General features: G+C 44.6%; 2 protein-coding genes across 4 annotated transcripts in view; both read right to left on the bottom strand.

The window, feature by feature from the left end:
- The window catches only part of SOS1 (SOS Ras/Rac guanine nucleotide exchange factor 1), a 148637-nt gene extending 138177 nt beyond the window's left edge, over nucleotides 1-10460 (bottom strand). For all 3 annotated transcript variants that reach the window (XM_019446753.2, XM_019446764.2, XM_019446771.2), the window contains exon 1: nucleotides 10253-10460. In XM_019446753.2, the coding sequence (XP_019302298.1) occupies nucleotides 10253-10339 (87 nt within the window). In that variant the 5' untranslated portion in view covers nucleotides 10340-10460. The remainder of the gene's footprint in view (nucleotides 1-10252) is intronic.
- A 26-nt stretch (nucleotides 10461-10486) lies between these two features.
- LOC128773702 (translation initiation factor IF-2-like) lies at nucleotides 10487-12855 on the bottom strand. Its single transcript, XM_053891220.1, has 2 exons — nucleotides 12735-12855; nucleotides 10487-11232 (listed from the first exon to the last, which is right to left on the bottom strand). Exons 1-2 carry the CDS (start codon nucleotides 12853-12855, stop codon nucleotides 10487-10489), a joined length of 867 nt encoding a protein of 288 aa, XP_053747195.1.
- Between the last annotated feature and the right edge of the window lie 553 nt (nucleotides 12856-13408).

Genomic DNA, 13408 nt, shown 5'->3' with positions numbered 1-13408 from the left:
GGCCCCACGCTTCAGACTCCCAGCTACTCAGAATTTCTAAAATGCTCAGCTCCTCATGAACTCCAAGCCACCATAAATCTTTGAACACTCTTCCTCCTCATCCTCACCTGGTTAACTCCCACTGCTACTTAAAACATCACTCCTGTCACTCCCGAACAGAAGCACACAGGACAGTCTCCAAGCTACCTAATGCCACCAAGACATTTCTCAGCCCATTCCTCTATGGTCTATACTGGTTTTCCATTAACTAGTGCCTTTAAAAGTCTTACTTTTTTATGCAGCAGAACCATTTTTTCAAATGTAATCCTATGCAGAGCCCTAATATGTAAAAGGGCCAAGCTTCTCAGCTTAAAGCAAAAGGTTTCAAAGCTTCAGTCAACCTCCTCTATTCTAAGGTACTTCTTCCCTAAAATCTAAGGTGCAAGATAATGAAAACACTACTGTACTATATTATACTGCCTACTCAAAGGAAGCAATACAGTACAGTACAAAGAGTGGTCTTTGAAGCCAGACAGATTCAGGTTCAAATCCTGATTCTATTCCTTATTAGTTATAAGATCTTGAGCAGTCTGCCTAAGGACCCATTTCCTCTGCTGTAAAACTCAGCCACAGAAACAGATGACCACTCTCACTACTTTCATTTAACATTTAATGGAGGACCTAGTCAGTAAAATAAGGCAAGAAAAACAAATATCGGATTATCTGTAGTAGCACATGACATAATAATGTAGAAAATTCTGTGGAATCTGCAACTACCAGCAAAATCAAAGGATACAAGTTCAATATACAAAAAGCAGCTTTATGTTTGCATATTTGTGACAATTAGAAAATAAAATTCTAAAACAATTTACAATAAAATTAAAAAACAAACTATTTAGGGTTAAACTCAACCAGACATGTAAGGCTTTTACACTGAAAACTACAAAGTGTTGCTGACAGAAATTAATAAGTCTAAATAAATGGAGAGATACACCATGTTCACGGGTCCAAAGATTTAATATTGTTAAGATACAAATTCTCCCTAGTGATCTATAGATTCAATGCAATCACAATCAAAATCTCAGCAAGATTTTTTGGTAGAAATTGACAGCTGGTTCAAAATTTATAGTGAAATCCAAACCTAGAAATGCTAAAACAAGATTTTAAAAGAAAACCAAAAATTGGAGGACTTATACTACCTAACTTCAAGACTCAGTATAAATCTACAGTAACCAATAGTGTGGTACTGGTGTAAAGATAAACAGATCAGTGGGATAGAATGGAGATGTTTGTATATATATTTACATAAATATATACAATACTTATTCATTTAATTTTCATAAAAACATCACAGTCAACAGGGAAAGAGAAATCTCAACATATAATTTTTTTTATGTTTATTTTTGAGGGAGAGACAAAGCACGAGTGGGGAAGAGCAGAGAGAGAGTGGGAGGCACAGAATCTGAAGCAGGCTCCAGGCTCCAAGCTGTCAGCACAGAGCCTGATGCAGGTATTGAATTCATGAATCATGAGATCATGACCTGAGCCAAAATTGGACACTCAACCGTCTGAGCCACCCAGACACCTGTATTTCAACATACAGTTCTGAAATAACTAGATATCAGCCTAAAAAATGAGTCTCAATTCCCACTTTATATTATACACAATAATTACTCTGAAATGGACCACAGATTATGTAAAAACTTTTCTATAAAGTTTTTAGAACACAGCATTAGGAGAGTATCTTCATGGCTTGGTGGCAGGCAAGAGGTTCTCAAATACAGAGAGCAATAACCTTAAAAAAAAACAAACTAATAAATTTGACTCCATCAATATTAAAAACTCTGTTCATCAAAAAACACCATTAGGAGAATGAATAGACAAGCCACAGGCTGGAAGAAAATATTCATAAAACATTTTTCTGATAAAGAACAGTTACCCATGATAACGCAAAATTTAAAATGGGCAACAGATTTATGCAGACACTGCCCAAAGAAAGATACAAAATGGCCAATAAGAACATGAGAAAGTGTTCAATATCATTAATCACCGGGATAATGCAAATTGAAACCACAGTGAGATACCACTACAAACCCACCACAGTGACTAAAATTAAAGACTAATAACAACAAATACTGGCAAAGATGTGGAACAACTGGAACTCTCATACATTGCTGCGGGAATATTAAAGGTACAACCAATTTGAGAAAAGGTCTGGCAGTTTCTTATAAGACTAAACACTCTATGAGCCATTTCTCTTAATATTTACACAAGAGAAATGAAAACACAGGCCTACAAAAAGACTTGTATAATAAGAACATTCATGGAAGCTTTATGTATAATAGCCCCAAACTGGAAACCTCCTAGGTATCCAGCCACTTGATAAACAAACTCTGACATAGTCCTATGATGGAAAAAAGAACTGAATTCCTAAGAAACACAACCTCAAAGCCTTACAAAAATTATATACTATATGACTCTATTAATATGATGTTCTAGAATAGGTAAGATTAATAATCTATGGTAGGATGATAAAAGATCAGAACAATGGTTACAGGGATTGACTGAGAAGGCACAGGAGGTAAATTTCAGGAGTGATGGTAATGTTCGTTATCTTGATAGAGGTTTGAGTTGTATTTGTTTGTCAAAACTCATTAAATGGTACAATTAACATTTGTGTATTCCACTGTACATAAATTTTACTTAATTTTAGGTTTTTACCTAAAAACCAAAAAGAACTGTAAACAAATACTGAACTCTACTTACTGACATGCATGTTGCAATGTTTGGAGGTAAAATGTACTGATGTCTGCCACTTACTTTGAAATGCGTCAAAACATAAGATGGATTGGTGGATGGAGGGAGGCAGGGATGGATAGCCATGCGATAAAACAAACATAGTAAATGTAAATTACAGAATCTAGGTGATGGGTACACAGGTGTTTTAATGAATAATTCTTTCAACTTTTTTGCATATTTGAAACTTCCCATAATAAAACATTGGGTTAAAAAAAAAAAAAAAACAACTTAATCACAAGACAAAAACACTCTAAAATGAAGTGCAACATTTTTTCCTATTCTACCCAAAGCTGTGATACAAAATACATTATGGGGAACAGGGAGTAGTTGCCACTTTTATTATTTGGATGAAGCATCCTCACTGCTGTGATTTCTGGATCTCACTGCCATTGCTGGATTACAGTCTTCCTTTCCACTATGACATGTGCCATAATCCTTGTGGACCTCGTCATCACCCATATATGTAATACACCAATCCATCATTCAATACACTAACTCCAGAGCTCCCAATTGTCTTATTTCTTTCATTTCTGGAATCTTAAAACCCTAAATTATTATGATGATCTCCAATCATAATCCCCTGTCTGCTCTCGCTACCCTCCTCCTCCAACTCATCAAAGATTTCTAATCCACGGAGCCTTCATCTATACCCCCATAACCCATCTTACAGCTTTACTTTCTATCACCTGAAATATTGCTATCCTCTTAGTCTCTACTGCAGCCACCTGCAATCAACTCTCCTTCTGTGTCCATTCACCTGAACCGATGAGTGCTGCTGGAGGAAATCTCACAACCACCAGACCAATGAATGTGCCTCCAAATTTATGGTCTTCACACTCTGCACTGCTCAGCAAGTTCTTTCTGATTCACTGGTTGGCTCCTTCTCCACGCTCCAAAACAGCAATTTCAAAACTTCACCATGCTTCTTAAACTCCTTACTCATTTCTCTTTCCTCGCTCTATGTAGAGAATCTTGCTATTCATTTCGTTAAGAAAATAGAGGATACCTAACGTGAACTCCCTGCTGCCCAACCTACAAACCCTTATTTGTCTCTTTCCCTCCCATCTCAGGAAAAAAAGATGCCATCAAAGATGCCCTGCTAGAGGTAGCATAGCATAGTATTTAAAACTGCAGACTCTCTAACCAAATTACTCTTTCTAAACCTCAGTTTTCTCTCTTGTAAAATGGAAGCAATAATAGTATCCAATGAGAATTAGAAAACACATGTGAGTACTTAAAATAGTACCTGGCAAACAGTTCAAGACAAATCCCATTACTTGTGTTCCTGGGCTACTCATCTCCTCATTGTTCAGTATCTTCACCAGCACTCTCTACCAGCTCCTGCCCCAAAGACTCCTAACATATACAAGTTTCCATCACCTTCAAATAAAAAGCCTCCCCAAGCTTGAATCCCTTTCTTGCCACAGCAGTATCTCTTTTCATTTCCAAGCTTCTGGAAAAAAAACAAAACAAAACACCATAGTAATCTGGAGAGTGGCGGGGGGGAGGGGGGGGGCAGGGCGGCAGAAGTCATCTGTCCTTGCTACCTTGCTATTGTCTTTCCATGTTCTTCCGTCATCTATCCACACTGAAACCGCTCAGACGGAAGTGACCCCTTAGCTGTCAAATCTAACATTTTCAAGCACCTTACCTCACTTATCCGTAGCCTGACGCACTTAACGACTCTTCTTGCAGCTCCTTACTTTCTCGGCTTCTCAGACACTAGGGTCTCATACTTTTTACCTGACTCCTTCCTTCTTTTTATATTTCCCCTTCAAATTCTCATAGTTTACTTCCTATGCCCTAGTTATAAAGTTCAGAGCAGAGTTTCAGCATTAAATAATGATATATACAAAGTTGCAGATATCAGTTAATCAATATAAACACCAACAAAACATACCAACACGATTTTGTGCATTTAGAAAAGAAGTATTTCCCGGATAAGTGGAAAACTGTGTGGATGGCTTCTGGAAGACCTTCACTCTAAGCAACTTTACAGTGAAACATTTAATTAATTAATTTAAGATTTTAGATTTAAGGTTTTGTTTTTAAGTAATCTCTACAACCTACATGGGGCTTGAACTCACAACCCTGAGATCAAGGTAGCATAATACTCACTGAGCCAGCCAAGAGCCCCGTGAAACATTTAATTTAGAAGTCTGGACCTCCTTTCTTCAGTTGCTGTATCTACATTCACTGAGTAGACCCTGTATTGATCACTGGGACCCAGTTTGTTCCAGGCTCTGGGTTATACTTCCTATCTCAACTGACACCTGGAATGAATAATGCCAGGTACAAGACGTACAATAAATACGAAGAGGGGGATCAAGATCTGATGTCTCTTGGCCTGACCAAGGATCCAACAGAGAAATAATTTTGGCAGAAGCCTCAGGTCCAGAAGAGAAAAACAAAACCACAAGGCCCAGGACTGAGGAGTCTCTACTCCAACTCCTTCTTTCTTTGATTTTTTTAAACATAGGGTTTTTTTTTGTTTTGTTTTAAAGTGTTTATTTTGAGAGAGAGAGAGAGAGAGAGAGAGGGATAGAGAGTGAGGAGGGGATGGGCAGAGAGAAGGGGACAAGCAGGCTTCACATTGTCAGCACAGAGCGTGATGTGGGGTTCGATCCCATGAACTGTGAGATCATGACCTGAGCCGAAGCCAAAAGTCTGACACTTAACCGACTGAGCCCCCCAGGCTCCCCTCCAACTTCTTCCTTCTTCATCCCCTTGAATCACTCCTTCCCCTGCTCTTCTCCTACACACTATTGCCCACTCCTCCCCCTCCCCAACCAGGTCTAAGGACAGCCCTACTTCAGTCTTACCTCTAATTTTCAGTAGGTGGCTTTATCTACTTTTAACACCTTCACTGATGTACAACTGACATTCAACAAATTGCACATATCTGAGTTGTAAATCTGCTAAATTTTAATGTATGTATATATCCGTGAAATTATCAGCACAATCAACAAATGAACATAAAAGCCTCCCCCTAAAACCACCACTCACTTGCTCCTTGTCGTTGTAGGTAAGTTTGCAATTTCTAGAATTTTATATAATAGAATTATACAGTATATACTCTTTTTTTGATCTGGTTTCTTTCATTCAGCTGAACTATTTTGAGATTCAATCATATTGTCATGTGTATCAATAATTCATTCCTTTTTATTACCCAGTAGTATTCCAATGTATGGCTATTTCACAATTTGTTTATTCTTTCACCTGTTAGTGGACATTTGGATTGTTTCCTCTTTTTTTGCTGAAGAGAACTCTCATGAACAGAATCCTTGTATAAGTCTTTGTATGGATAAAGACTTCATCTATTCTTTTTTTTTTAAGTTTATTTATTCTTTGAGAGAGAGATGTTTATTCATTCTTTGAGAGAGAGAGAGAGAGAGAGAGAACGAGCAGGGGAGGGGCAGAGTGAGGGAGACACAAAATCTGAAGCAGGTTCCAGGCTCTGAGCTGTCAGCACAGAGCCTGATGTGGGTCTTGAACTCACAAACCACGTGATCATGACCTAAGCTGAAGTCAGACGCTCAACCGACTCAACCGACTGAGCCACCCAGGCGCCTCCAAGGCTTCATTTATTCTTAAGGCTTTACCTCCACCCCTGGAAGTTCCAAATTTGCGGTGGCAGATACCAATGACAACTGCCAGCTTGACAAGTCCACCTGGATAAGCCAAAAGGACTTTTAAATCAACGTGTCTAAAACTCATCTCTTTAGGCCACTCTCTCCATCACAACGGCTTCTTCTCCTCCATTGTCTGTTCTGACAAAAAGCACACAAACCAGAACTTAGGGACTCTTCCTGCTCTCTTACCACTTGCCCTACTCACTGAGGGAGTGACTGGGTCCTGTCAATTCTACCTTTAAACATCTCTCAAAATCCATCCCTAAGTTTCCAACCGAGTTCAAATGCATCCTTAATTCAAATGCATAGTATCTCTTGACTGGACTATTAAACTAGCCTTCTAACTTTTCTCCTTACCTCAGGTCTCATTCTTCTCCAATCCATTTTCTATTCTCTGGCCAAAGTGAATTTTCTAAAATTCCAATCTGATGTTACTCCCCCATTCCTCAATGACTTTCATCCCCTCAAGATAAAATTCAAACTCCTTAGCTTAACATTTAAAAAACTTCTCTCGAAACCAGTTTCCTATCCAAACTCATCCTCTGCCACTTCCCACTGTGCTCTGACTTAGTCGTTTCTGGATGATGTCATACCTTTTTATTCTTAGTGCCGAGGGCAATGCTTGGTCTGTAGTAAGCATGATATATTTGTGCAATAGACAAGATAGGACTTAGACTGAGAGAGGTAGTGGGACACTCTGGGCATATTCAGGAAAAGCAGGAGTCCAGTCTGGCTGAAGCATAAAGAATATGAAAGACCATGGTGGGCAATCCAGCCAGGAAAGCAGGATGAAGCCAGATCACTGATCACCATCAATTCTCTGGTAATGACCGTGCACCGCATCCTGTGCCCTCAAAAGATATCGTTAGTTCTGAGCAAGAGGGCAACGTATTCAGATGTGTACTAGAACTTCTGAAATTTGAAAAATAGATACGGGAAAGGTGAGGCGCAGTAAACTAGTTAAGGTGCTATCACAGTAGTCTAGGAAAGAGGACTCAAGGGGCGCCTGGGTGGCTCAGTCGGTTAAGCGTCCGACTTCAGCTCAGGTCACGATCTCGCGGTCCGTGAGTTCGAGCCCCGCGTCGGGCTCTGGGCTGATGGCTCAGAACCTGGAGCCTGCTTCCAATTCTGTGTCTCCCTCTCTCTCTGCCCCTCCCCCGTTCATGCTCTGTCTCTCTCTCTGTCTCAAAAATAAATAAACGTTAAAAAAAAAAAAAAAAAAGGAAAGAGGACTCAAGAGTAGGAGGGAACAGATTAGAAGAACGTGTCAAAGGGGAATAAACCTACAGGCCATGCTGGGTTTGGGCAGCAGTGTAAGAGAGAGAATGCCAAGACGACTCCAAAGTTTTTAACCAAATAAACAACAAGAGGACTTTTTTTTAATGGTCAGTGAAGGAGGAGACAGATGATGTAGTTTGGGTATTCCACGACCCATTCATTCAAGCAACGGAAGTTCCTACTAGGTGTCAGGCACTGTATGCATGAAGGATAAAATGAGGGTAAAATATCATTCCTGTTCTCAAGGACCATCTAATCTAGTTGTGGGATGGGGCAGACAAGTGAATAGGAACTTACAATTCATTATTAAGTGCTAGGCTTCAGTGCTAAAAGAAAATGAAGACTATCCAACTCAGCCCTGAGGATTTGAGAAAACACCTGAGGTCAAGTGAGTCCAGAAGGAGGAGTAGTGTTAGGCCAGGCAAAGGGCAGTCCAGGGGAAGAGAATAACATGACAACAGAGCCTCAGGTAAAAGAGCTCAAGTTGGGCACATCTGCAATAGTGCATTAAGTCTAAAGGAAGAGTTCAAGATAAAGAGAGCAGGCAGGTGCAAATGCAGGTTCTGAGCTCCCAAGAGTACATCCAGATATGAAATTGTATTCTCAACCTCATCTTAGGTGGCGCAGAATCATCACCAGTGGCTATCTTAAATAAGAATTAGAAGAACCTACCGGCTGGATTGTGTATGCTCCCACCTCCTCCCATCACTTGTGTCCTGCAAGGGGATCTCTGCATATGGTTAAGGCTGTTTTTGCAAATAAGCAAAGAGGACTGAGGGGACCTTGGCAAATGGGAGACACATGTCCAGTCTAAAGAAGGAAGCCATTTACTCAGCTCCAGCAGTTTACTGTCTTGCCCAATGGGGAAAGGCCCTCCTATTCTTCAAGAAAAGCTGAAAATTCGGATTTTAACATCTCCCACTTTTAAATAGTGGCAACTAGTTACATTAAAAGTAAAACAACAGGGTGCCGGCCAAACAAAATGCTTCTGGAGACAGATTTCAGCAAGGGGCACCGGGGTGGCAGAGTCAGACCTGGTCGGCCAACTCTTAGAATGCTCTCTCCACTACTTGACAGTACCCTCACAACTGACAGAGTGTCTTGATGGTTCCCTGGAACAGGAGTTGTTTGCTCTTAAGCAAAACAGCCCCAAACTGATGGTGTTTTGAGTTCTTCTGTATGTTCGCAAGAATTTTTTGGTCTCCTCCCCACTCCACTCCCACCTCTGCCAGGACCAGGCTTCGGACACGACTGAGACCTCCTACTCCCCTATTATAAGCTAAGACGCCAAGCTTGCAGGTAAAGCAAAAGTAAAAAGAGAGCCCTGATGGAGTTTCTAATGAATAAGGTATGTAAGGAAGATGGCATCTCTTTGGTTTTCTTAGAAAACAGTATCACGGAGACGTTTGATGTCACTTAAGGGAAAAAGTCAGTAACTTACACCTGAAAAAAATGAGCAAATTCTGCTAACACACTAAATAGTTTCCACTGTAAGTCTCCAAGGAGGGGGAGGAGGGCAAAAGGGAAAGTAAAAGTTGCTGGCCTTTGGGAAACATCAGGCACCTTTTAAGACACAGTTTTTTTCAAAGTATACATGTTCAGAACAAAAGGTACAGCATAATCTCAACTCTCAGGAGGAGCTAAAATATATTTTAATAACATAAAACGTTCTTTGAGCAACAACAAATTGGACTTCAGAAACACTCCGAGACTAAAGCAATCTCCACAGAAAAGGTAAAAGGGAAACAAAAAACAAGGATTGTTTTTATCTTCAAACACAGTTTCTAGTGTTGTAATGTATTTACTAACTCACAATGTTGCTTTAGAAGCTTTTAAAATGTAGCAACATTTCCTAATGCTACTAAAACGTTTAAAAGCAAAGATCATGGAGCATACAACTTTAGATAACAAGGTGGCAAACCTGAAGACACAGAGAAAGGTTAAAAATTCCAATCAACAGCCCGAAAGATAGTACCAAGACTCTAAACAACAACAACAAAAGTGGCATGTGCATCCGCCCCTGTTAATCGGAGGAGTGGGGGAATTCAGGGGAATGAAGAGCGATTACACAGGGCGAGCAAAGCAGGCCGTGTTCCCGCTGGCAAGCGAGCTCTGCAATTACTTAGAGCAAGCATTATGGCTAGAGCATTCTTGAGCCCACTAAAACCAGCATACTGGACACCTAAAACCGGAGGCTGACAGCAGCTCCAGGGTAAGACCGAGAAGGCGGAAAAGTGGCCTGCTGTGACCTCCACTGAAAACTGAGCCTCCTCCAACTCTCGTCTCGGAATCAGGGACAGGACATTAACCTCTCGGGAGGCTGTTTTATTCGGACAAACTCTGCCTGGCTTGCCGCGGCCTTCCCACACACCGGGTGAATGTCAACACGGAGCCAGCGAGTGTGGGGGAACCTCTCAGCGTGCGCGGTCCTTTCTGGGAGGCGGCGAGACCGGGAAGAAAGACGGCCTTGCGCGCGCCCCGCCTCCCCAGCCCTTCCACCGCCCCGGCCCCGCGCCCTAGCGGGGGCTGCAAGCCGGGAAGCGGGGGTCCCGCGCGCTCCTCACCTTTTTCAGCGCCGGCACCAGCAGCCCCCGCCACTTGGGTGCGTTCTCCTCGCTGAAAAACTCGTACGGCAGCTGCTGCGCCTGCATGGTGCCCCCGGGGCGCCTCTGGGCGGGGAGAGGGGCGGCGGCGGCGGCGGCCGGGCCGGGGAGCCGCGAGAGGGCGAGCTCGCAGCACCGAACAGGGCCGCGGCCCCACCGGACGGCCCGGCCCCCTCGGGGCGCCGCGCGGCCGGGCTAGCCCTGGAGAGGGGGCTGAGGGGCGAGGCTCGCGCCCGGCCACCCACCCGACACGGGCACCAGCCGCGGAGAGCGAACGCAGCCCGGAGGCGGCGGCGGCGGCATCCCGCACCACCGCCCCGGGGCTGGGCCCCCCCCCCTTCCCGGCCCGCCGGCGCCGCCCCGGGCTGCCCTCCGCCGCGGCCGCCGCCCGCCGGGGCTACGCTCCCGGGCCCGGCCTGGCCCCGCGGCGGAGCCGGCGGCTGGGGGAGGGCGTGCGGAGGGACGCTCCGGCCGCGGAGCCCGCTCCGCGCAGCGGCGACCCCGAAACGCGAGCTGCCCGAGGCGGAGCGGGGCCGGGGGATAGCGGGGGAGGGGAAAGGCCCGAGGTCGTCGTTGGAGGATCTGGCTGCCCGGAGGTGCCGCCGCGGCCGCCGCCGACGCCGGTGTAGCGCTCGAGCTTCCTACTAGCGAACTGAACCTGCTGGCTACTGAGCATGCGCTGCCGAGCAGGGCTGGTTCGCTCCGGGTTTTCCTGCTCCCCAGCGAAGGAGGAGGGAAGCGCGAGCGAGAAGGGCGCCCCGGAGGACTGCAGGGGAGGAGCGAAAGGGCCCCAAGAAGTCGAACCCGGGCCTTCCGGGTGGGGTGCGAGCTATGGGGAAGCGGCCCCCATTGTGTGGTTGGGCCGCGAGGAATCCCACCTCTCTTTTGGCGTCTCTGGGCCTGTAGTTTCGGAAAGGGGCGTGTATGTGTGTACTTTGTTCCTGAACACGAAGATAAGAACTGCCCAGAGCATGCAATGTATAGTAAACAGACTGGACAAAAGATAGGTGCCTTTCTAACGAAACCTACTACTCAATATTTGTCCGGTAATAGAAACGATTGCAGTGTTTCCGATTAGTCTTTCCACATCACCAAGAATAAAATGCGTACCTGCAGTATAGATTTTGTGCGTTTCAAATTCAGTATGTTCATCTCTCAAGCCCACTTAAATTTGAACTCCAATAACCACTTACCTCAGTGGAAATTGAGACCTCTCTTGCAGCTCCCAGATCCCTGAGCACCTTACTTATGTCCCTCTAAGGGCATTTAGTTTATCTGTTTTGTAATCTCTCCAGGCTCTTTCAAATAGATAGCAAACTCCTGGAAGGCAGATCTTTTTCACTAAGGGCTCTACACAGAATAGACACTTAGTGAATGTTTGAGGAGTGCTAAATGAGCATTATCTACAAATTGTTCATCTCAGTGGTACGGTGCAGCTGGCCCTCATGGTTTACCATTAAGCACTTTTTGAGCATAATCTCATTTAATAGTCATAGAATCCTATTGTTTTCATTTAACAGATGAGGAGACAGCTTAGAGAATTAGCCTTGGTTGAAGCTGATATTGTTCAGCTATTTCAGAGAACAATAACCAGGATCACGTGGATGAAAAATGTTTAAGCAGTGGTTCTTAATCTCTACAAGATCTCTTTACAAATCTCATAATAAAAGTCTTAGGTCCTTCCCTTTTAAAATGTACACACATGGTTTACATTTTAATATCCTTCACACTTTCAAAGTATTTAGAATGGCATTTTGAAAATCATCCATACACCCTCTGGGTAAGATGAGATAGAGGAACCATAGCTTTGAGTGGAGTTAGGGTAGGAGAAGGGGGTCTCGGAGGAAAGGGACTCTCATGTCAGCCATCTTCAAAAATCTGATATCAAAGGATTAATATAGAAAAAATCGTATGATACGTAGGGGTGGCTGGGTGGCTCAGTCAGTTAAGCATCTGACTATTGATCTAGGCTCAGGTCATGATCTCACAATTGGTGAGACCCACAAAGCCTGCATTTGGCTGTTTACATTCTCAACCTTTTCTTACCATTCTCAACCTTGTCTCACCACACTCCAGTCACAGTGGCCTTCTGTCTGTTCCTAGAAAACAGCAACCTCTTTCCTGCGCAGGTTCTTTGCTCTTCCCTCAGCCTGAAACTCACTCTGCTCCTAACTGTTCACTTGGCTGGTTAGAAACGTCACCACCTCCAAGAGGCTTTCTCTGATCACGCTAAATTCCCACCTATATGTTGTTACCATAAACCTTGGTTAGTCCCTTGCTAGCATCATCACGGCCACTAGAATATACTGCAAGAGATCAACCTACTTCATCATTACATCCCCAGGACCTACAGTACTTGGTACACAATAGATGTTCAAGACAAGCTAATCACAGTTGTCCCAGGAAGCGGGGCTGTGCGGATGAAAACGGTACATTCATTCACTTGGGACGTCGGGGTTAACAGGCTGGACTTGTTGACCTCCGAGATCCCTGACAACTTGGAAGCCTCTGATTTGACTGCAGAGGTAAACAAGCCCTAAGAAACAGGGATTACAGCCCGTCATGGGCATGCTTAGCAGCCGGGACAGGTTTTCACTAGTTTGGACATTTGGGCCGCAAACTGAGACCAAGCAGCTGGAGGAAAATTGCAGTGGAGAGGCTCGACGCTTTTCAGCTGAGAGACCTGGGCTCGGCACCGCTAAGGTCGGGGAGCAATCGAGCCCCTCTGTGCCATTTGGTTGTATCTCTTGGCACAAAACACCTATGGGCGTGCAGCCATTATAGACAACCGTGGCGGACTCAAAAACGCCCTAGTGGAGACGTGAAAACTCCCCGGTCCCTCAGCGTTAACCGCCGACAGTGGCTGGCGGCGGCGCAGGCGCAAAAGCTCCCTTCGCGCCCCTCTTCGGCGCTAACAAGCCTAGTGCCAGAGCGGACGTGACGCACAGGGGCGCGTCCAGACGAACCAGCCGAGGCCCGAGTGGGACGCGTCCAGGCGTGCTAGCCGAGTTCCGAGAGTGTCGCGACGGGAGCGGGGCAGCGGAGCAGGGGGCGGGGAGGGTGTCGGGTCCAGCGGCGCGCCCCCTGCAGGCGGCAGTGCTCTTTGCCCTGCGCCTC

The sequence above is a fragment of the Panthera pardus genome, unplaced genomic scaffold (genome assembly GCF_024362965.1).
Source record: "Panthera pardus isolate Hobbes unplaced genomic scaffold, ASM2436296v1 HiC_scaffold_26, whole genome shotgun sequence".
NCBI lineage: Eukaryota > Metazoa > Chordata > Mammalia > Carnivora > Felidae > Panthera > Panthera pardus.
Note: the sequence above shows the minus strand (reverse complement) of the source record. Positions and strands in the feature narration are given on the sequence as shown.

Excerpts from the sequence above, each read along its gene's own strand:
- LOC128773702 (XM_053891220.1), bottom strand. The coding sequence starts at position 12,855 with ATGACGGGCTGTAATCCCTGTTTCTTAGGGCTTGTTTACCTCTGCAGT. Across the intron at positions 11,233-12,734 it reads TGTTAACCCCGACGTCCCAA|GAACAAAGTACACACATACA; the intron begins GTGAATGAATGT and ends CTTCGTGTTCAG.